The sequence below is a fragment of the Garra rufa genome, chromosome 16 (assembly GCF_049309525.1).
Source record: "Garra rufa chromosome 16, GarRuf1.0, whole genome shotgun sequence".
Taxonomy (NCBI): domain Eukaryota; kingdom Metazoa; phylum Chordata; class Actinopteri; order Cypriniformes; family Cyprinidae; genus Garra; species Garra rufa.
In genome coordinates, this window is record NC_133376.1 from 31,856,458 (window position 1) to 31,879,113 (window position 22,656).

Here is a 22,656-nt window from a genome sequence, read left to right on the forward strand (position 1 = left end):
CAACATTTGAAGTGGATCAAAACCTTTCATCAAAGTTGTCCTAAAACCAAAACAACACTCATTGTAAATTGTCTTAAGAAAACTTTGATTAAATTATTTGATCCACTTATATATATTTTTTTAAATAATAATATTTTTAATTAATTGCTATTACAAATAAAAAGAAATATGTGTATATATACATATATACATGTATATATATATATATATATATATATATATATATATATATATATGGAGGAGGGGAGGGGCTGCATTTGAAGTGGATCAAAACCTTTCATCAAATTCTAAATTGTCTTAAGAAAACTTTGATTAACTTATTTGATCCACTTCAAATGTTGACTACTATATTATACTATATATATATATATATATATATATATATATATATATATATATATATATATTCACTCTTCACAAAGTAAAATGCAGATTTTTCCAACCTGGTGGCATCACTCTGTCATTGTAGGTGGGAGCATATGGACTAATTGACCACATCAGGCAGCACATACAACCAGCAAACATGGCCGCAAGGAAAATGTATAATGCTGAGTAGAAGAGCAGAATAAGACCTGGAAAAAAAAGATTAAAAAATAAATAAAGCAAGATCTCATTGATGAAACCTCTTATAAATCAGTTCAAATAACCAATTTACATAAAGTGAAATGCACACACCATGTATCTTTCATTCAGCTTACCACTCAAATACTAAAAATTTTTGGTTGTTATTACTCATTCTTAATCAACCATTCCATTGTGGAAGTGTTTACAACACTAAGTCAATGAAACTCAGCATATGAGACCCAACAGAAAATGTAGCGCAGCCATTGTCCTTTAATTTTCAATTAAGAGTCCATTAACAGCTGATCAAATGGGACGTGTCATCAAACTAAATGGCTTTTGCTATGCAGACAATTTCTCTGGGACTAGCTGCAGCCCACAAAGGCCTTTCTGTTCAAGCCTGGTGAAAATTCTCCCAGCTGTCCTTTCACTCAGGAACACAGTGAACCTCCGGTTGCCATCACAGTGACGGTCTTTTGCAGCCATACAGAGCCACGGCCAGCTCCAAGGAGCCCGATCACCCCATTCTGGCATTGTGAGGCCTCTGCGCTCTCCTCCTTTCATGGGACACGCATCACAGCACTCCAGCAGCCCCTCCCCTCCTCCGCTAAGGAAGACTACGGCTGTTTATTTAATCCACCTCCAACACATTCCCCATCATATCATGCCCATGTAAAGCATAAAGATACTGCGTTACAACAAATGCTCAATGTGGCCTATTGGTGCATTGACATTTCCTTCTGTATCCCTAGGAAACTTTCATATTGCTGTTTAGATCTGTCGTCCCAATGGGAATTTGCTGTGTTGCTCAGCAACGGGACGTTTAGCGGCAGCCATTGGCTACTCTGTCATCGTCGGACGTCTTCAGGAAATGCTCCCTGCCAAAAAAGTTCTGAGCTACATGTAGATCTAAGAGCGTGTTGGAGGAGATCTGGAGGTCAAGGGAGCTTTGGGAAAGAGGGAGAGGAAAGCACGGTAGGGGTAAATGGAATGTGATCCCGGGCCAGCTAAGGGACTGTGACATTCGCTCTCCCGCTGAGGACCATTCCCCAGGCAGTCTGTTTTTGTCAAGATGTCTCTAAGCTATCTGTGCACCTATGTAAACACTAAGCTTGGACATGCACACACACACATGCACCCACAGCGACAGCGTGTACATGCACACACACTTGAGCGAGCAGAAGCACAGCTCGTCCCCCCCAACTCATTCCCATAACTCCACTAAAAATGGAAAATAATGAGCAAACACAATAAGCAATAGTCTCACTCGCCTTTGCTTCTACAGCGAGACCGAACATCACTAATTAAAGACTTCGTTTACAGTCCAAGTACAATTTGGATGCACTCCCTCACCCACAGACAAACACCCTTTATTTCTGCCTCTGAAACGGGTATCTGGTTGTGTACATTCAAATATAATTTTGTCTTGTTACTCACTCCAGCTCTTCCCCGAGCGGCCCATAAACTCCTTAGTCTCTGCGTTCCACAGGTAAGTCTTTAAGTCATCGATTTTCTCATGCAGCGTCCTCTTGGGCTTTGGCTTGGGCTTCCATTTCTCAAAGTTAAGGTCGTCCTGCTCCAGAGGCTGATGCTCTACCAATCCTTCCTGTTCCACTTCCATGGCCTCCGCTAGCTCGTGTTTATGAAGTGATCCTGCGCGCTAAAAACAATATGGAAAGTTCAAAAATACGTTTTTCTGAATCTCAATAGTAAGTGGTGTTAACCATTAACTGGTTAAAAACGAATACTGTCTGATGTTCTTGAAAATAAAAGGCTAAAGCAAGTGCATGAAAGCAGTGTGAATGAAAGACGTTTCACAATCCCATTGATCTATGAGAGGCAGAAGAGGACCCACACACTCGCTGACCCATGTTGGGAGATCTAACCTCTCACAGCTGCACAGGGTCACTCTTCAGCCAGATGTTACGCACTCATTCTCAATATTAAGACACGCATAAAATGCGCCTAAAAAGGCTTCAGTATGTTACCATTAGTTCATGCATTTGGTTTCATTAACTAACAATGAAAAAGCCATCTAGGTTAATGAAAATTTCTACACAGTATAAACAGAAACATTTCAAGTTGTATAAATAAACAGTTACTAATATATTGTAAATGAACATGAAATATGTGACCCTGGACCACAAAGTCATAAGGGACCATTTTCTGAAATAAATAAGATTTGCATTGATGTATGGTTTGTTAGGATAGGACAACATTTGGCCGAGATACAACTATTTGAAAATCTGAGGGTGCAAAAAATCTAAATACTGAGAAAATTCGCCTTTAAAGTTGTCCAAATAAAGTTCTTAACAATGCATATTACTAATCCGAAATGAAGCTGTGATATATTTACGAAAGAAAACTTACAAAATATCTTCACTGAACATGATCTTTACTAAATCCTAATGATTGATGACCCATTCACAATTTTTGGCTATTGCTACAAATATACCCATGCTACTTATGACTGGTTTTGTGGTCCAGGGTCACATATAAATTGTTCATTTTACTTCATGATACCTAATTGCCATACAACTGCAACTTACTTTTTACTCAGTGTTATTTAATATGACTGGTTCAGCTTGCTTACATTAATAAAAGTCATTTTTAACAACCACGTCATGTAGAAACATCTCCTAAACAGTTACTAGAGGGATTTTCAAATCCCCCTACTACGATATATCAACAGGCTTAATACAATATATCAACTTTATGAATGAATAATTAGACTAATTAACGATAAGCAGCTGAAAAACCTACCAGATGTACCAGAAATACCAGACATTTGACCTACAACTGGGTACTGAGCACTAAATCCAGCAAGATATGGTCATTACAACGCCCTAATGAATGGTAACCACATAACTGTGGTGCATTATGGTTATGGTAACTTGCCAGTTTTGAAACTTTGCCTTCCAGGAGCAGGTCCTCCGCCCCTCCCGCGGTAGAGTCGCGCTCCATGATCTCTCACTGAAGAATAAAGGTACTTGTTAAACCAATCACATATACGAGCGGTCCAGGCGATTTACTGCGAGATTTCAGTCCACGAATAAACTCTGCAGCAGTCCAAAAAAAGTCAAACACTGTGTGAAAGAGTTTATTTCCCCCTTTTTTAAAAAAGAAAAAGGAGAATAGGGAATATTTCGATGTCTTCTGTAAAGAAGAAAATGTGGGGGGGAAACGTGTGCCCCCAAAATAAAGTGTTGATGAATGTACTGAGGCGATATCTTCAGGTTCACTTCACGCTGGCTGCACAAAAGTTAATTCTAGTCAAGAATTGGTTTTGAATTTCATTCAGTTTTCCTACAACGGATGTCGTGTGCGGAGGAGCTTCTCGCTAGGAGTCGAGCATCATAGTGAATGGAGTTGAGCTGAAGAGGGAAAGTGGGGGTGGGATACGAAGTGGAGTTTTTTTGGCAGCAGCTTCGTTTAGTGTTGTGTGGAATTCTGTACACGCACAGCACATCGTCTCATTGTCTGCAGAAACAAGCTCTATGCAAAGACCCACAGCTTTATAAGTTTCTGTTCTGATCTGCATTTGCCGTTGTCAATCACAAAGCACGGCATCAGCAACCATATTACAACACTGAGGTTTAGTATGCAGGAGCCTTCACTAAACAATCCCCATTGACTCGCTGGGCCGATAAACTGGAGAGAGTATTCACGAGTATTACATAATGCATTAAAGAGACAAACGCAAAATTGTGTAATATGTGCCAGCTTTGGTCCGCGTTGGCGTCAAAAACGTAATAGATTCACAAAGTTGACATCGAGCTTAATATTTGTACACAGATCACGTTGAGCTCCGTGAACCCGCTGATTTTTTTAAACCTGAAAAGAACTCGCGTCATGGAAAATTCGGTCTTGTCTGGTTCTTTCTGCTTTCTTTGGTGGAGAGCAGGTCATTTAAAGAAAGAGCATCAAGGACTGAAACGAGCAAATGCAATCATTTACTTTGTGACAAAACCGGGCTGGAGGAATAGAGATCAATATATTTAATGTAGCGTTTTATTTCTTTAAATGTTTACACAGACAAGTACACACTAATGTAGTAGTGAATGAATGCTTGTTTTGGTCAAAATTAAAGGCGATCCAAGGATCCATTCAATAGGCCCCAATCTTACGTTGAAGCAATTACCAAAAAGAAGGGTCACTAAAACTGAGTATGGCTGAAAGTATAGCTTTAACTGCACATTTTGAGCTCTGCATCATGTTAAATATCATTTGTATGTATGTATGTGTGTGTGTGTGTGTGTGTGTGTGTGTGTGTGTGTGTGTGTGTGTGTGTGTGTGTGTGTGTGTGTGTGTGTGTGTGTGTGCGTGTGTGTGAGAGAGAGATGCATCAATATAAACAATAAAACGATATACTGTTTTAAAATGAACAGTTTGATGTCAGCTAGATCTCAAGCTGAATGAGTGAACAATAAGATAAACAAAAAGCAAATTAAAAAATAGAGGGAAAACTATTCGGAAAGTTGCTTGTCTATTTTCAAACTTCAAACTGTCTTTTTGTGTCACCAACTACCTGATGATGGCGCACTTTCATTACTTTGATATTTCTAGCCCTACTTGTCTAGTTCTTATACTTTCAAAATCTTGTAGGGAGAGCTAGCAGCTACACATTATTCTTTTGTAGATTATATTCAGTGTTTTTAAAGTACACTACCACCAGTCTCTTCTGCACACCAAGCCTGCATTCATTTCATCCAAAGTACAGCAAAAACTAACATTTTGAATTGAAATATTTTTACTATATAAAATAACCGTTTTCTATTTTAATATATTTTAAAATGTAATTTATTCCTGTGATTTCAAAGCTGAATTTTACATGATCCTTCTAATCACTCTAATATTCTAATTTGCTGCTCAAAAAGCTATTATTATTGGGTATATTTTGCTTTTCGAACGTTAGAATTTGCATTTAATTCTGCATTTTGATGTGTTATTACAGGTATTTTCTATTGTACATACACAAAAGCTATCTTTTTTTTGGCCTGTCCTCAGTTCTGTTACCAATTTTACAGAAATAACATGTGTCAACCATAATAAACAACTCCTCCTAAGGCCCTTATTAATTAAAATAATGTACATTTAATTACATAAATTAAGAAAATCAGGACAATCACATCCTTTCAGGGAATGAATCTGTTCATGAAAAATGATCTCCTATTGTTTATTACTTTGTTGTTGTATTTTATTTTATTGTTGTACAACTAACAAGCAATTATTGAAATTTATTATGCAGCAATATCAGCATTACAATTCTCTTTTTCATAAAATTACACTAATGACAAGGCTTTTTAAATGGCTAAATTAACTAAAAACGACTAAACTATCAACTTTAATGTTTTATGTACACTGCCAGTCAAAGGTTTTTGGACAGCAGATTTTTTATGTTTTTAAGCACCTAGCTTGCATTTATTTGATCCAAAGCAAAAACAATAAAATTGTAAAATAATTTTACTATTTAAAATAACAGTTTTTTATTTGAATGTATTTTAAAATGTAATTTATTCCTTTGATTTCAACGTTGAATTTGTAGCATCATTACTCTAGTCACAAATCATTCTAATATTTTGATTCTTTGATAAAAAGACAGTTTGGAAGAACAGCATTTATCTGAAATCAAAATCTTTTGTAACATTAGAAATGTCTTTATCATCACTTTTGATCAATTTAAAGCATCCCTGCTAAATAAAAGTATTATTTCTATAATTTCTTTCCCAAAAAAACAAACAAAAAAAATTATACTGACTCCAAACTTTTTTTTCAGATAAATGCTGATCTTTGGACCTTTCCATTGACCAAAGAATCCTGAAAAAAAAAATATTCAAATATTGATAATAATAATAGTAATAGTAATAATAATAATAATAATAATGTTTCTTAAATAGCAAATCAGCATATTAGAATGCTTTCTGAAGGATCATGTGACACTGAAGACTGGAGTAATGATGCTGAAAATCTAGCTTTGATCACAGGAATAAATTACATTTTAAATATATTTAAATAGAAAACAGTTATTTTAAATAGTAAAAATATTTACAATTTTACTGTTTCTGCTGTACTTTGAATCAAATAAATGCAGGCTTAGTGAGCACTTATGTAAGAAACATCTCATGGATGCACTGGGACGCATCCTCAGTGATTGGATGTTTCAGGTCTCACAACATCATACACCCTCTCCCAGGTGACCCAGCCGAGGTTGATCAAGCCCTGACTTGCGTCCCAGTAGCAGTCCACGGATCAGCCCTCTTTATCCAGAGTCACCTTGTGGCCTTCTCCGCAGCTTCACTTGCGGATCGAATGGCCCTTTTCTTTGCCACCCCTGTAACGCCCAACCGACTGAGGGCTTTGCACAATGAACGTCCTGCAAAGCCTCTACAGCCAACTTCTATGGGCTCATAGATGGTTCTCCAGCCTCTCTCCCTGCACTCCTCCACCAGTTCCTGGTACTTAGCGCGTTTCCTCTCATTGGCTCCCTCAATACGCTCTTCCCAGGGCACCGTAAGTTCCAGCATGATTAGCTGTTTTGAAACCTCAGAGGTAATTATCAGGTCTGGGCAGAGACTTGTTGTTACAATGTGCTGAGGGAACCTCAGTTGTTTTCCCAGGTCGACCTGCAGCTGCCAGTCCGAGGCTCTGTGGAGGAGGCCTGTTGTTAATAGTGGGCGCGCCCGGGGTTTCTCTCCAGCTTTAACGAAGGGGACTGCCTTTTTTGGAGCATGATGGTGCTTGCTGGTGCTGATGGCTGAGGCTAAGCTCTCAGCAATTGCCTTAAGCACCTGGTCATGGCGCCAACGATAACGACCATCAGCCAGAGCCTTTGGGCAGCTGCTGAGGAGATGTTCTAAAGAGCCCCTTCCAGAGCAAAGAAGGCAGGAAGGTGTCTCACTCTTCCCCCAGACATGGAGGTTCGCTGGGCTTGGCAGGACATCATAGACAGCTTAGTGCATAGAGCAGAACTTCTTTCAAAAAAAAAAAAACATTAAAAATCTTACTGGTCAAAAACTTTTGACTTGTAGTGTATTTTTGTGTTAAACAACCAAATCATTACTTTGTTTTCTTTAGATATCCTCAGGCAATGCATGAGTAATTATTTATGTGTGAAAAGTAGCAGGTAAAATGTGACCCTGGACCACAAAACCAACCTTAAGTAGCATGGGTATATTTGTGGCAATAGTCAAAAATACGTATGGGTCAAAATGATCGATTTTTCTTTTATGCCAAAAATCATTATTAAGTAAAAAATCATAAAAATCATGTTCCATGAAGATATTTTGTAAATTTCCTACCGTGAATATATCAAAACTTACATTTTGATTAGTAATATGCATTGCTAAGAACTTCATTTGGACAACATTAAAGGCGATTTTCTCAATATTTTGTTATTTTATTTTCAAATATCTCAGCCAAATATTGTCCAATCCTAACAAACCATATATCAGTGGAAAGCTGAAGTTGGATCATGTCCCAAAAACATGTCCCAAAACACACCACAGGAAACCAGTTTTTTAAAGGTTTTAATGGTTAAGAGTTAATGGTTTGTAATGTTTCTGTGATTGTTTTATTATTATTATTATTATTATTATTATTTTCCAACAGGGTAGAAATGTACTATGCAGTCCAACAGCTGCATACAATAATCTGTATCAAGTTTTAGTCTTTTGGAATTCAATTTAAGTTCTAAATGACTTTAGTTTTTATAAACTGAATCATGTCTGCAAACTGCTTGGAAGGAAGCATGAAATTACAAACACACTTAAGTAATAAACAGCAATTTGTGCCAACACATGACTTCACTTGAACGTTTAAAGCGTGTTACATGCATCAACAGAACAAGAACATCGTGAATCTATTTTCAAACAGGTCACTTCTGACCAGACTGCTTGAAAGAACCGAGTCGAAATGACTCACTACTGCTCTTCCTGACCCACTCAAAACAGCGAGCGGTTCTGCCTTGCGCATGCTCAGTGCGGCGCTCCGTGCGGCGTTCTGCTGAAGGGATGAGGGCAGCGGATTCACGAACAACAGACCCAGATGCTGATGAGAGAAGCGCGGCTACACGGGGGACGCATGGTGTCAGAGAATGCCACGGCAGGAAAAGCGTTTCCACTCATTAACTCTGAGGAAAGGCGTCTTTGTCTCATTGACTAGGTTCTTCGTTTTTGACTTGAAGTCATAACTGCAGCTAATGCTGCATATCCTGACGTTACAATGCCAGCGGGGCTGAATGCGCAAGGCAGCGGTATACCTATCTCAGATACGATGGGTAAGTACAAGGTCAACGGCATTCACTGCGTACGCAGAGCATTATGCACACACTGAGGGCAATTTACCGTTGTATTTAGATTTAAAAAAGATTAGAAAGATTTATCCATCGTAATTATTAGAATATATTACCATAGGAGAAAAATAACCGTCCCGTAACCTACATTTCTGTATGTCTCGGATGTCCCCAACGAATGTCGATTGATATTGTTAATAAAAACACACACCCGTTAGTCAAATTTTATTTGTATGCGATTAACATATGTAATATTCAATAATAGAACGCCTTCATATTACATCACCTACATTTATCTAGGTTTCTGGGTTGTGGCAGTGTCTTTGCAGCTGTAGATACTATTCAAGAGGTCAAATACACTGGTTGTTTTGCTTTGCTTTACCTCAAAACGCACATCCTAAAATTAAAGCATAAATAACCAAATGCTGCCCAAGGGAAGGGCGTGTTGTGCCGTGGCATCTTCCTACTCCGTTGTCTTTTCCAGGATCATTTAAGAGGAGGAAAAGAAAGTCCATCATCGTAACAGTGATGCTCCTTATTGTCTCCATACTCATCCTGGTCTTTGGTTTGGCCGCTACTACCAGGACGCAAAACATCACAGTCGGTGGCTACTATCCAGGAGTCATTGTAAGTATGCTACTAATGTTCATAGACGTGCGCTGCGAGCCATTCTCTTGGTCTATAAATGGGTTTGTGATGTAAAATATTGCGGGGAAGGGTAGGCCTCGTGCCTAATTATTTTACGCTTGGCACACCATTATGGTGACCGGTGGCCATTACCTCATTACTGTAAGGTTGAACTGAGTGAACCCGTCCATTTATTATTGTTCAACACTCTAACATACAAGCTTAAGTAACAGTGTAGAACGTTTTGTACAAGTAACAGGTGTTTTTCAAGTATTCCTTGGGGAGTGACTGTTTTGAAATACTATATGGTGGGGACATGGCCAGATTTCATATATATAGCTCTGAACTCGGATGTTGACCACAGCATAAAATAAATGTGGGACAGTATGCGGGTTCTTAATGAAGTGAGGTCATCTACTTTTAAGACTTTATGTATATATACAAGTACAAATATTTTATGTACGGACTTGCAACTGACAGTTTCACCCTGTGATATTTACAGCTCGGCTTCGGGTCCTTTCTGGGAATCATTGGCGCCCATTTGATAGAGAATAAGAGGCAGATGGTAAGGAGTCTTTCATTACACTGCTCATATCGGATTCTGTGCTTGTACATTCCATCATCGAGTTGAGATTTCTAGCCAAATACGCGCACAAACAAACACATTTTTAGGAATCAGCTGCTTGTTTTTAGTCAAAAAAATGGCTCACAGGTTTAAGCTCGAATAGCAGGGCATGTGGTGAGATGCACCCAGAAATAGCTTGTTGTAAGGGGAGCGGGATGGATGTCCAGGCAGGAATGTTCAGAAGCCATTGCAGTGCAGAGGGAATAGGAGGTGCCACAATCCAAATAAAGAATGCATGAGGATGGCATGACTGGCCAGATCATAGACACACAGGGACACTTACAGCTGGGAGAGTGCAGGACACACACTCCGCCCTTGGTTAGAGCGTGTCGAGTGGAAGTCTGAGATTTTATCGAAAGATCTGGAAACAAGTTTAGTTTTTGAACAATATAAAACAAGGAATTACATGTTATGATGCTTTTGCACTATTTCTAGGTCCTTAATCAAATAAGTGAATTTGTAGAATTGAGCATGTCAAATCCTTTTGTACAGGTGGTCAGATGTTCTTGTTTCCATGAAGCACAAGATGCTCTTTGGATAATTTTCAAATCATGCTGGAGAACATGAGCATCAGGTTTCCCCCAGTTCATGCAGATTCAGCACTGCTGTCATTACAGCAAAATGAGACAAACTAAATATTAAGACGTTCTGAAACGTATGATCATTCATAATCCTTTTCACTTATTGTTACACAAGTTGTTTATGTTAAATATAATTTAAATATAAATAAAATATAAGCATTATGGTAACACTTTACAATATAGTTAACATCAGTTAACATGAACTAAGAATGAACAATAGTTCTACTGCATTTATTAATCTTAGTTAATGTTAATTTCAGCATTTACTAATGCATTATTAAAAACAAAAGTTGTGTTTGTTAACTAACATTAACAAAGATTAATAAATACAGTAATATTTGTATTGTACTTTGTTCGTTCATGTTAGTTAATACATTGACTAATGTTAACAAATGACACCTTACTGTAAAGTGTTAGAATCTTAAATATTAGTGAAGTACACTACCAGTCAAAAGTTTTTGACTTTTTAAAGAAGTCTCTTCTGTTCACCAAGCCTGCATTTATTTTATCCAAAGTATAGCAAAGACAGTAAAATGTTGAAATATTTTTACTATTTAATTTTTTTAAATAAAATGGAATATATTTTAAAATACAATATATTTCTGAGCTAAAAGCTACATTTTAGCATCATTACTCCAGTCTTCAGTGTCACATGATCCTTCAGAAATCATTGCAATATGCTGATTTACTGTTCAGAAAACATTTTTTTATTATTATTATCAACATTTAAAACATATGAGTACATTTTTTCAGGATTTGATTAATAGAAAGATCAAAAGGTAAGGATTTATCTGAAACAAAAAGCTTTTATAACATTATACACTATACCATTCAAAAGCTTGGAGTCACTATAATTTTATTTTTTCTTTAAAGAATATAAAGAAATGAATGCTTTTATTTAGCAAGGATGCTTTACATTGATCAGAAGTGATGATAAAGACAGTTATAATGTTACAAAAGATTTCTATTTCAGATAAAAGCTGTTCTTCTGAACTTTCTATTCATCAAAGAAACCTGAAAGAATTATATTCTGTTTTCAACATAATAATAATAATAATAAATGTTTTTTAAACAAGCAAATCAGAATTTTAGAATGATTTCTGAAGGATCATGAGACTGGTGTAATGACACTAAAAATGCAGCTTTTGAAATCACAGGAATAAATGACATTTTAAATATATTTAATTAGAAAACAGTTAGTTTAAATAGTAAAAAATATTGAAACTGACTGTTTTTGCTGTACACTGGATCAAACCAATGCAGGCTTGGTGAGCAAAAGAGACTTATTTAAAAGACATTAAGATTCTTACTGTTCAAAAACTTTTGACTGGTAGTGTATTATTGCAGTATACAAATATTATATACACTAGGATTCAGAAGTTTGGGGACAGTTTCAAAATTTATTTTCTAAATGTATTTTATGCTCACCAAGGATCAGCATCATTTCTCCAGTCCTTAGTATCACATGATCTTTTTCATCAAATCAGAAATCATTTTAATATGCTGATTTGGTGCTTAAAAACATTTTGCATTATTATCGTTATTGCGATCTTTTTTCAGAATTCGTTTGTAATATTATAAATCTCTTTATTATTATTTTTGATCAATTTAATACATCCATGCTAAATAACAGTGTCAGCTTCTTTCAGAAATGTCTTTAGCTCTAAACTTTTTAGCAGTAGGGTATTAATGTTATATTTAATTATATATAATAAAAGATATTAATATACCTAGTATCATTATTTGTCAAATTAGAAAAATGCATAACAGAAGCATTTTCAGTGGTCTTCTAGGAGAGAATTCATTGTTTTAAGATAAGGATTGATTTAGAGACAGTATATTTAAAATAACACACAAAATGGTACTATTTAATAATCAGATTTGGGAAGTTAAATGTTTTCTCAATCATACAATGCCACGAGATACACCTCTGCAAAGTGCCTTTGATTGCAGCCAGAATGGAGTGCCTGATATCTAAATGCTTGGTTGTGAAATAGCAGGGAAATCAGCAAAGTTAAGTGGCAATAAGGCAGAATCCATTCAGTCCAGATTATCTCCTTTTCCCATAATAGACAAACCACTTCAATCCGTCTCTATAAGGATTCGCACACAGTAGTAGTGCCCAGGTGCACTGAACTACTACAGCAGGTGAATACGCTGACATTGCTGTTCTGCTTACAGCTGGTGGCCTCCATTGTCTTCATCAGCTTCGGAGTGGTAGCAGCCTTCTGTTGTGCCATAGTGGATGGCGTTTTTGCCGCAAGACATATAGTAAGTGCTTTTACATACATAAAATGCATTTCTTCAAATAAACAGTGCATTTGACACTCTGTCATGGCATACTGCTGTTGTTGTTTCAAAGGATCTCAGACCTCTATATGCTGGCCGATGTGAATATTACTCCAGCGGGACCGCGTTTGATTTGGATGTGAGTCGTCAGCTTGAGAGAAACAGAGAAGTCTCTGAATTTAAGAGTTTGGTTACTAGTATATCAGGATGCACATCTGTCTTTCAGGTCCACTGTCAAACCGCATCTCGGGTCTCCTGTAACCTACGCGTGAAGAGCAACACCTGCTACTGCTGTGACCTTTACAACTGTGGCAAGTATGTGTGTGTGTGAGCCCCATTTGGATACATCCTACCTAGGATACCTTCTGCAAACAGGCAATATGAAAAGAAAAAAAAAACTACCCCAACAACAACTATGCTATCTTTGTTTTTAGCTTGGTTCTGGTTTATATTTGCTTGTATGGTGTGTGCTTTTATCCCTGAAATTCAGCTCTGTTCGAAAGAACATTTGTGTTTATTTATGTTTCAGAGAGCATCCTCTTATGGGACTTCAGAGTAAAGATGTTATGAAAAAATTTAGGAAATCCTCCATGATTTGGAAGTAGGTCTTTCCACTTTTAGTCCCTCAATGACATTGACAGCCCATTATTTGTTGTTGTGGCTACATACAGTCGCTGTACTTTACGTACAGTTACTTTACTCGTGAAGTGAAAGGAACTAAGAGGATAGACAGCCATAATTAAGGTTAAAGGTAGTCTTTGATGACAGTGAGCTTAAATAAGGAGACTGGATATATTTATCCATTTCATGCTCTTCTTAAGAGTGATGTGCACTGGTATGCAGATGGTTTTGTTCTTTCCTTTTGCATGAGTCGCTGTTTCGTCATGCTTTACCTCTTTTGTTGCACAGCCTTTCACCTCTGTGTCTTTTTTCGTTTGCGAGTCTCTTGCGATAATACATTTCTCTCCTCGCCGCCTCAGTCGAGTGGAACTGCGAGGAGGTTACCATGAGTACACAGAGGTGCGGAGCTGCCAGGATGTTGTGCATCTTTACCACCTGCTGTGGTCTGCTACTATCCTTAACATCGTTGCTTTGTTTCTGGGCATCATCACCGCCGCGGTGCTGGGGGGTTTTAAGGACATGGTGAGATTGAAATGCAGTGCAAACAACTCATATAGATGCATTCTCTATGATTCCAGAGAACCTGTGACATTCATTGGGTCTTTTTTTAAAGATGCCTACAGCAGCACCAGATTCCTGTGAGCCAGAACCTCTCCCTGTTCCTCCACCCCCAGAGACTCCCAGACCCACAACATCCAACAACTCTTTTTACAACACTGCCCCCTGCTTACCTCCATACACTGCCTATGACCTTCAGGTAACGGCTTTCGCTTTGAGCTGGCATTTATAAGTCGCTCTAGCAAATGATACAGACTCTTACTAAAATGCTTATCTAACAAGATGAAAATACTAAATTAGTGCTGTCAAGAAATCACGATTAATCGCATTTCTTAGGTGTGAAATATATACTTGTGTGTATTTATATATACAGGTGTGCACATAAGTGGTCCGCAGGTCTGCATACGTGACCAAAATAAGAAAATGCGCTGTGTAAATAAGTTCAGAGCGTGCATTTGCGTACCGACATGGTTGCAGCTGTTAATGTACAATTACCATTTTAGATCGACAAACTGTAATACTGTATACTGTATACCAGTGGTTCTCAATCCTGGTCCTGGGGGACCCCTGCTCTGCACATTTTGCATGTCTCCCTTATTTAACACACCCGATTGAGATCATCAGCTCGATAGTTCAGTTCATGGATCTCTCTCTTAATGAGGTGATAATCTCAATCAGGTGTGTTAAATAAGGGATACAAGCAAAATGTGCAGAGCAGGGGTCCCCCAGGACCAGGATTGAGAACCACTGCTGTATACTATTTATTTTTTGTTTATTATATTTAAATATATTTTAAAATATAATTTATTCCTGAGCTAAAAGCTAAATTTTAGCATCATTACTCCAGTCCTCAGTGTCACATGGTCCTTCAGAAATCATTCCAATATGCTGATTTACATTTTGTATTATTATTATCAACATTTAAAACAGATGAGTACATTTTTTTCAGGATTTGAAGAATAGAAAAGATCCAAAGATCAGCATTTATCTGAAACAAAAAGCTTTTATAACATTATACACTATAATGTTTTTGTTTTTTATTTTGGAAATAATTTATAGAAATGAATACTTTTATTTAGCAAGGATGCTTTAAATTGATCAAAAGTGATGATAAAGACATTTATAATGTTACAAAAGATTTCTATCTCAGATAACTGTTGTTCTTTTGAACTTTATATTTATCAAAGAAACCTGAAAAAATTCTGCTTAGCTGTTTTCAACATAATAATAAAAATAAATGTCTTTTAAACAAGCAAATCAGAATTTTAGAATGATTTCTGAAGGATCATGTGACTGGAGTATGACTAAAAATTCAGCTTTGAATTTAATAATAAAATGACATTTTAAATATATTTAAATAGAAAACAGTTATTTTAAAAAGTAAAAATATTTCCAAATTTACAGTTTTTGCTGTACTTTAGATCAAATAAATGCAGGCTTTGTGAGCAAAAGAGACTTCTTTAAAAGACATTAAGAATCTTACTGTTCAAAAACTTCACTGCCTATGACCTTCAGGTAACCGCTTTCTCTTTGAGCTGGCATTTATAAGTCGCTCTAGCAAATGATACAGACTCTTACTAAAATGCTTATCTAACAAGATGAAAATACTAAATTAGTGCTGTCAAGAAATCGCGATTAATCGCATTTCTTAGGTGTGAAATATATACTTGTGTGTATTTATATATACAGGGGTGAACATAAGTGGTCCACAGGTCCGCATGCGTGACCAAAATAAGAAAATGCGCTGTGTAAATAAGTTCAGAGCGTGCATTTGCGTACCGACATTGTTGCAGCTGTTAATGCATAATTACCATTTTAGATCGACAAACTGTAATACAGTATATGATTTCTATTGAACTGAAAGCATAATTCTAAGCTTTTCACTGCCGTTTTCAAAGCACAATGCAAAAACATGACATTTTATTTACTGATGCTCTTCACTAAACCAAAGAACTTATAAGCTCTTTAATTGGAAGCGCTAAACCCGGAGGAAGCGCGTATACTTGCTTGCCGGCAACCCGCCCAAAATAAAAGCTTGCTAATTTAGGTTTGAAAATGATAAAACTTTACATAAAAAGTAAATATTATCATTTTATTTTTAGGTTTACTATAAAATAATTGTATTTTTATTTAGTGCTTTTTATTAGTATTACCACGCTTTATTATTTTGTTTGTTATTTTATTAAAATAATAATAATAAAAGTCCAATGATATTATTATCACTATTATTCATTTTGTTAGTTATATTTAAAGGGTCACACTATGTGTAGTGTGAGGACCAAACCAAATCTCCAGGTACACCCCTGTATATATATATATATATACACATATTATATTTACATATAAATATACCCAGTAAGCACACATTATACAGTCAAACCAAAAATCATTCAGATGTCAGATATAATTTTTAATATTTTTTTTTACTAGTGGATGCAGGACACTATAGTTGGTTTATGTTAGTGAGGATAGGAAAATAAAGTAAACTGTGACATATTATACCCAAAAATTCTTCATAAAGTAGACTACCAGTAAAATTGATAAAAAATTTAGGACCAAAACTTTGACCTGACCATGTTTTGTTATATACCTTTCTCTCAAAGGTATCTGACATGATCAAGATTAATTAGATCTGACACAGTTTAACTCTGAGTTCTTGTCATATTTTATTGCCATTTTCTAAACTATAGTGAATAAACTCTGATAATGTGAGACATTTTAATGGTGTTTAGATACATTTTGGTTTGACTGTAATTTATCTGTGATTATCAAGATGAGTTTGTTCTGACACAGTTTAACTCTTGAGTTCTTGTCATTTTATTACCATTTTCTAAACTATAGTGAATAAACTGTGATAATGTGATACATTTTGGTTTGACTGTATTATGTAAATACAAACCTTTATTTTGGATGTGATTAATCATGATTAATCGATTTGACAACACTATTCTAAATATAATAAATAATATTATATGCTTTTTACATTGTATGATATTTCTATTTATTTATTTAGCCTGTTAATTTATGTTAATTGCAATTATTTATTTTTTATAATTGTATGCAAGTAAACAATAAGCACAAAAAGATAATTTCCCTGGTACAAAATAAAACATATTTAATTTATTAAGAGCAGTGTTATTTTTTTTATCATTGATATCCTATTACAGGTTTTGTTAATATTTTGAATTAGATTTTATTTTTATATTTTCACTTTAATTCTTTTAAAAGCTCTAATTTTGTTGTGATTTATATGTCCTAATAATACCTAATATTTATTTGATATATTTATTAGTTTTAGTTTATTTAATTTTGGTAATTTTAGTAACAAACCTTTAAACAAAAAAGAAAAAACTATAATAGGATATCAATAATAATAAAAACAATAACACTGCAATGTATTTATTTTGTAACAAATGCAAATTATTTTTTTTTGTGCTTGTTTATTCTCATATGTTTAAAAATAACTGATTGCACTATTAACATTAATTGACAGGCATAATAAATAAATAAATTAACACATTTATATTTTTTGTTTTCACTTAAATTCTTTTAAAAGCTCTAATTTTGTTGTGTTTTGGCATTTTTTTGTATGTCTTAATAATGCATCATATTTATTAAATGTTTTTATTAGTTTATTTAGTTTTGGTTATTTTAGTAACAAAACTTTAAACAAAAATGAGAAAGACAACATAAATTAACAAAAAAACACTGCTCTCAATAAATTGAATATTTTCAACATTAATTTATAGGCATAATAAATAAATAAATTAACACATTTATATTTTTTGTTTTCACTTAAATTCTTTTAAAAGCTCTAATTTTGTTGTGTTTTGGCATTTTTTTTATATGTCTTAATAATGCATCATATTTATTAAATGTTTTTATTAGTTTATTTAGTTTTGGTTATTTTAGTAACAAAACTTTAAACAAAAATGAGAAAGACAACATAAAATAACAAAAAAACACTGCTCTCAATAAATTTAATATTTTCAACATTAATTTATAGGCATAATAAATAAATAAATTAATATATATGTTATATTTTCTTTTAAAAGCTCTCATTTTGTTGTATTTTTAGCATTTTTTAAATATATCTAAATAATATATGTGACCCTGGACCACAAAACCAGTCTTAAGTAGCACGGGTATATTTGTAGCAATAGCCAAAAATACATTGTATGGGTCAAAATGATCGATTTTTCTTTTATGCCAAAAATCATTAGGATATTAAGTAAAGATCATATTCCATTAAGATATTTTGTAAATTCCCTAAAATAAATAGATCAAAACTTAATTTTTGATCAGTAATATGCATTGCTTAATTTGGAATTTAATTTTTGATTAAATAGTTGTATCTCTGCCAAAATAAAGCTTATTTATTCAGCTTTCACATGATGTATAATTCTCAATTTCAGAAAATTGACCCTTATGACTGATTTTGTGGTCCAGGGTCACACATAATATTTATTTTTATTTATTAGTTTTAATTTATTTATTTTGGGCCATTTTAGTAACATAATTGTACACAAAAATGATAAATGTTGAGAAATGTTGCCTTTATTTATTTACTTGTAATATTTAATTTGAGTTAACATTTTTGTATGGATTTAGTTTTCATTAATAATAACCCTGATTGAGAGCTTTAGAGTTTATACGCAGTGTTAGGGGTATAACATTACAAGTAAGGCAAGTTACGTAAAAATATGACTTTTTCCAAGTAACTAGTAAAGTAACGCATTACTTTTTAATTGACAAGAAAATATCTGAGTTACTTTCTCCCCCCATTTATTGATTAAAAGCTCTCCTGTCCCCATGTTGAGAGAAATTGTAAGATATTACTTTAGTTGTAAAATAAATGTGAACATGCATTAATTCATCCCACTTACTAAAAAAACAGATACAGTATTCCTCAAAATGAATAACAATAGTTCAATTCAACGCAAACCTGCAATAATTAAATATGTTAAATAATACAAATATCCTTTATGTATTTAATCCCATTTTATTAACCAATGTGTTTGCTGCTGACCTTCAATAATCCAATTCATCCATACTAATAAACAAAAATTACTCAAGATAATCTTTTTTTTTATTGCTGAAGAGTTGACGTTTTCTCTTCTGCGGTCTACAAAAATAGAACTTTTAATATTAAACACAAACAAGCAAGCCTTGTCCAGATTTAAAAATTAACGTAACACATTACTTTCCATAAACTGAACGTAATTAGTTAATTTTTTTAGGGAGTAACTTAATATTGTAATGCATTACTTTTAGAAGTAACTTTCCCCAACACTGTTTATACTTGATACATTTTGATGTTTTTACAGGCCAGCATGTTTCCCGACTCGTCAGGCCTGTCTGATGACTCCCAATCTGGAGCCAGTCACATGTGGCCGAATATGATCCCGCCTCGTTATTCTCCTCCTTATTACCCACCTGATGAAAAACCCCCGCCATACAGCCCCTAAGGGACCAGTCATAAGGAAGACATTTTCCTGCCAAGAGAGAACTGGCGTTGGACATTTTTGGATATTCGTGTACCACATCATTGCTCTGAATGAACGACCTTTGCAGAGGAGGTTCACCTGTGCGGCGGGTTAAGTATAGAAAGACTACAGCATTAACCGCAGTCATACATCACCATTCAGCAGATGTAATATGCAACATTAAACCTTGACAAGATTACAAGTCAAACCCGACGTGTAAAATATTCACATTATGTAGCCTCCATCCAAGAGGACTATACCTAATAACAACTACAAGATCAAGACTGTTCACAGATAAGCCTTAAAATGTCTGTCCGCTTCTAGTACAGTTCCACCTGGCTCGCCTCCTCTTCCCGTTATAGGTAACATCCGTCGGTCGCCTACTTGCATAATGTGAACTTCTCCCTTCCAAAGTGGCACAAAGTGTTTTTGCGTCGCCTCTGCTCTCTCGGCACGAGGATGAGTCTTTTATCTTATCTAGCAATTGATTTGCACTTTATTGTCTATTCAGAATTTACTGTATTCACACAGTTCTAGAGAATTACTTGAGTTATTTTGAACTGTTTCGGGCAGCTAGATCGCAAAGAACTGTACATATATTTAGGCCGAGTCTTACTTTTTGTCCTGAGCGCTTCATTAGGATCTAAGATCTGTATGTGGTGTTTTTTCTGCATTACGTCAAGCACACAATCATGTCGCAAACTCGATAAGCTTTTGTGACAAAAATGTCCTTGGCTTGATTTATGCAAAGTAATAAGCTCTTACATAGTGGTATGAAGAACGAGAGGGCTTTCCAAACCTGTACATCTCACATTCGTCTGCCGTTCTGTGTTGCCGACAGGACTTACCGAATGTAAAAAAGCAGGCTTAGCTTTAAAAGTAACCATTATATTAATTCACACTTAGAACGGAAAGTCCCTCACAATGCAAATATCAGTGCGTGTGCAAAGCTGTATATGTTGTACATATACCGAACAATCAAACTGCCTTCTCGTAACACGACAGAAGTGAGTCTTAAGACTTATAGTGTTCCTTTTCGTCTGTTTGTGTGTTCACTGTGAATGTCAAGTCACTGTACTTCATGTGCTTGATTTATATCAAGAACATTGTCCTTTACTGACGTGAGTAGAGATATTACTACAAATTTACTTTTATTACTTCCTGGTTGACGTTTGGGTGCAACTGGTGGTGTCACATGCTATAAAGAAAACTTGTAAAGTGGATCTTTGCCTCCATTGTTAATTTTTGACCACATTCATGTCACATGAAAGCGTTTACATTTGATGTTAAATTCTTAAAATGAAAGACTGATAGTTCAGCTCAGTATTAAACTGTATAGCCAAAATAGTTTTCTGGCATTTGATCATTGAATCCATTTGTGACCCTGGACCACAAAACCAGTCATAAGGGTCAATTTTTAAATCATAAACAAACTTTCCATTGATGTATGGTTTGTTAGGATAGGACAATATTTGCTTGAGATACAACTGTTTGAATATCTAGAATCTGAGGTTGCAAAAAAATCTTAGCAATGCATGTTGCCAATCAAAAATTACGTTTTATATATATATGGTAGGAAATTTACCAAATAAGTTCATGGATTATGGAACATCAAAAAATCTATAATTTTGACCCATACAATGTATTTTTGCCCACTTAAGAATGGTTGTGGTCCAGGGTCACATTTATCCCTCATCATGTGGAACCGTCTGGCTTATATTCATAAATTGGTGCATTATAATATGCTCATCGACAAGATATTGATTGGTGGTTATCATACTGAAAAATACTAATCACTTTCATCATGCTTTCAGAAATAAAGAAATCCATGAGTACTTTCTTCAAAGTTTTATTTCGCTCTATATCACACTAAGACCTAATAATAAATAGGTTCCAAAAGGGAAGAAAGTGTTAAAATGAAGGTCTTCAGTACTATCATGTACATGGTTATGGTGTTAAAGCACTAGTTCTGACTGAAGGAATCTCATTGTATTCACAGATTCTTCTCACAGCCCACAAAGCTAAAATAATTGATAAAACTATGCTGAAAAAATAAGTTTAAAAAATGATATATGTACAAAATATTCAGGTCCTCTGTATAACCAACATGACCCTTTGATTACCCTGAAAAATTCAGTATCTTGTTTCTCTAGACTCTAGAGCACAGGAGGAAGGATGAATATTTCTCTTAAGGTCTCGATTACTGTCTGGGAAAATAATTACGATATATGTGGCCAGCATATAAATAAACAACCGGAAAACAATTACTGGACAGATGACATAAAAATTTCACAAATTTACTCTGCGGACAATCAAAAGCTATAAATACAAACATTCACTGTTTTTTTTTTTTTACCGCAGGACTGAAACCTGCCATTAACACTGAACTATCTAGTGCCAAACAATCATTAATAACTACAACAAGAAGCTGACAAGAAAATTAACGTGATGTTAGCGTCTCTTTCAAATGTATGGAAGCCCATTTATGCCACTGAATCAAAAATAAAAAAAGGTAATTGAGACTTTTTATCTCCCAATTTGACTTTTTTACTCGCAATTGAGAACTATAAAGTCAGAAACTCACAATTCTGAGACATAAACTCATCATTCAGACTTTTTTCTTACAATTGCGAGTTTACATCTTGCAATTCTGACTTTTTCCCAAATATGAGATATAAACATGCAATTGCGAGTTAAAATACCAGTATTGATATACACTCGCAGTTCTGAGAATCAGTGTTTCTTCCCTTGAAAATTTGACTTTAAAACTGAGTTTCAAGTTTACATCTTACAATCCTGAGAAAAAAGTCAGAATTGCAATATATAAACTCGCATTTTCAAGAAAAAAGTAGGAAGTTTGAGTTTACATCTAGCAATTCTGACTTTTTTTCTCAGAATTGTGATATAAGCTTGCAATTGTGAGTTATCAAGTCAGAATTGTGTGATATAAACTCGTAATTCTGACTTTTTTTCTCAGAATTGGGATATATAAACTCAAAATTGCAAGTTATAAATTTA

The 22,656-nt window shown here is 34.9% G+C and overlaps 2 protein-coding genes across 4 annotated transcripts in view; one reads left to right on the forward strand and one right to left on the reverse strand.

The window, feature by feature from the left end:
- The window catches only part of atp1b4 (ATPase Na+/K+ transporting subunit beta 4), an 8,203-nt gene extending 4,290 nt beyond the window's left edge, over window positions 1–3,913 (reverse strand). The window contains exons 1-3 of one of the 2 annotated variants that reach the window (XM_073820706.1): window positions 3,460–3,913; window positions 1,999–2,221; window positions 444–572 (exon numbers count right to left, since the gene is read on the reverse strand). In XM_073820706.1, coding sequence (XP_073676807.1) covers window positions 444–572; window positions 1,999–2,221; window positions 3,460–3,525 — 418 coding nt within the window. In that variant the 5' untranslated portion in view covers window positions 3,526–3,913. The other variant, XM_073820707.1, reaches the window with a different exon arrangement.
- A 4,647-nt stretch (window positions 3,914–8,560) lies between these two features.
- On the forward strand, window positions 8,561–21,473 carry tmem255a (transmembrane protein 255A). Of its 2 annotated transcripts, XM_073820391.1 has the most exons (10): window positions 8,561–8,836; window positions 9,336–9,478; window positions 9,981–10,043; window positions 12,866–12,955; window positions 13,047–13,112; window positions 13,200–13,288; window positions 13,503–13,574; window positions 13,954–14,116; window positions 14,208–14,351; window positions 19,480–21,473. In XM_073820391.1, exons 1-10 carry the CDS (start codon window positions 8,782–8,784, stop codon window positions 19,618–19,620), a joined length of 1,026 nt encoding a protein of 341 aa, XP_073676492.1. In that variant the 5' UTR covers window positions 8,561–8,781; the 3' UTR covers window positions 19,621–21,473. The 2 variants fall into 2 exon arrangements, with proteins under 2 accessions (XP_073676492.1, XP_073676493.1); XM_073820392.1 differs by lacking the exon at window positions 13,503–13,574.
- The last annotated feature ends 1,183 nt before the right edge of the window (window positions 21,474–22,656 follow it).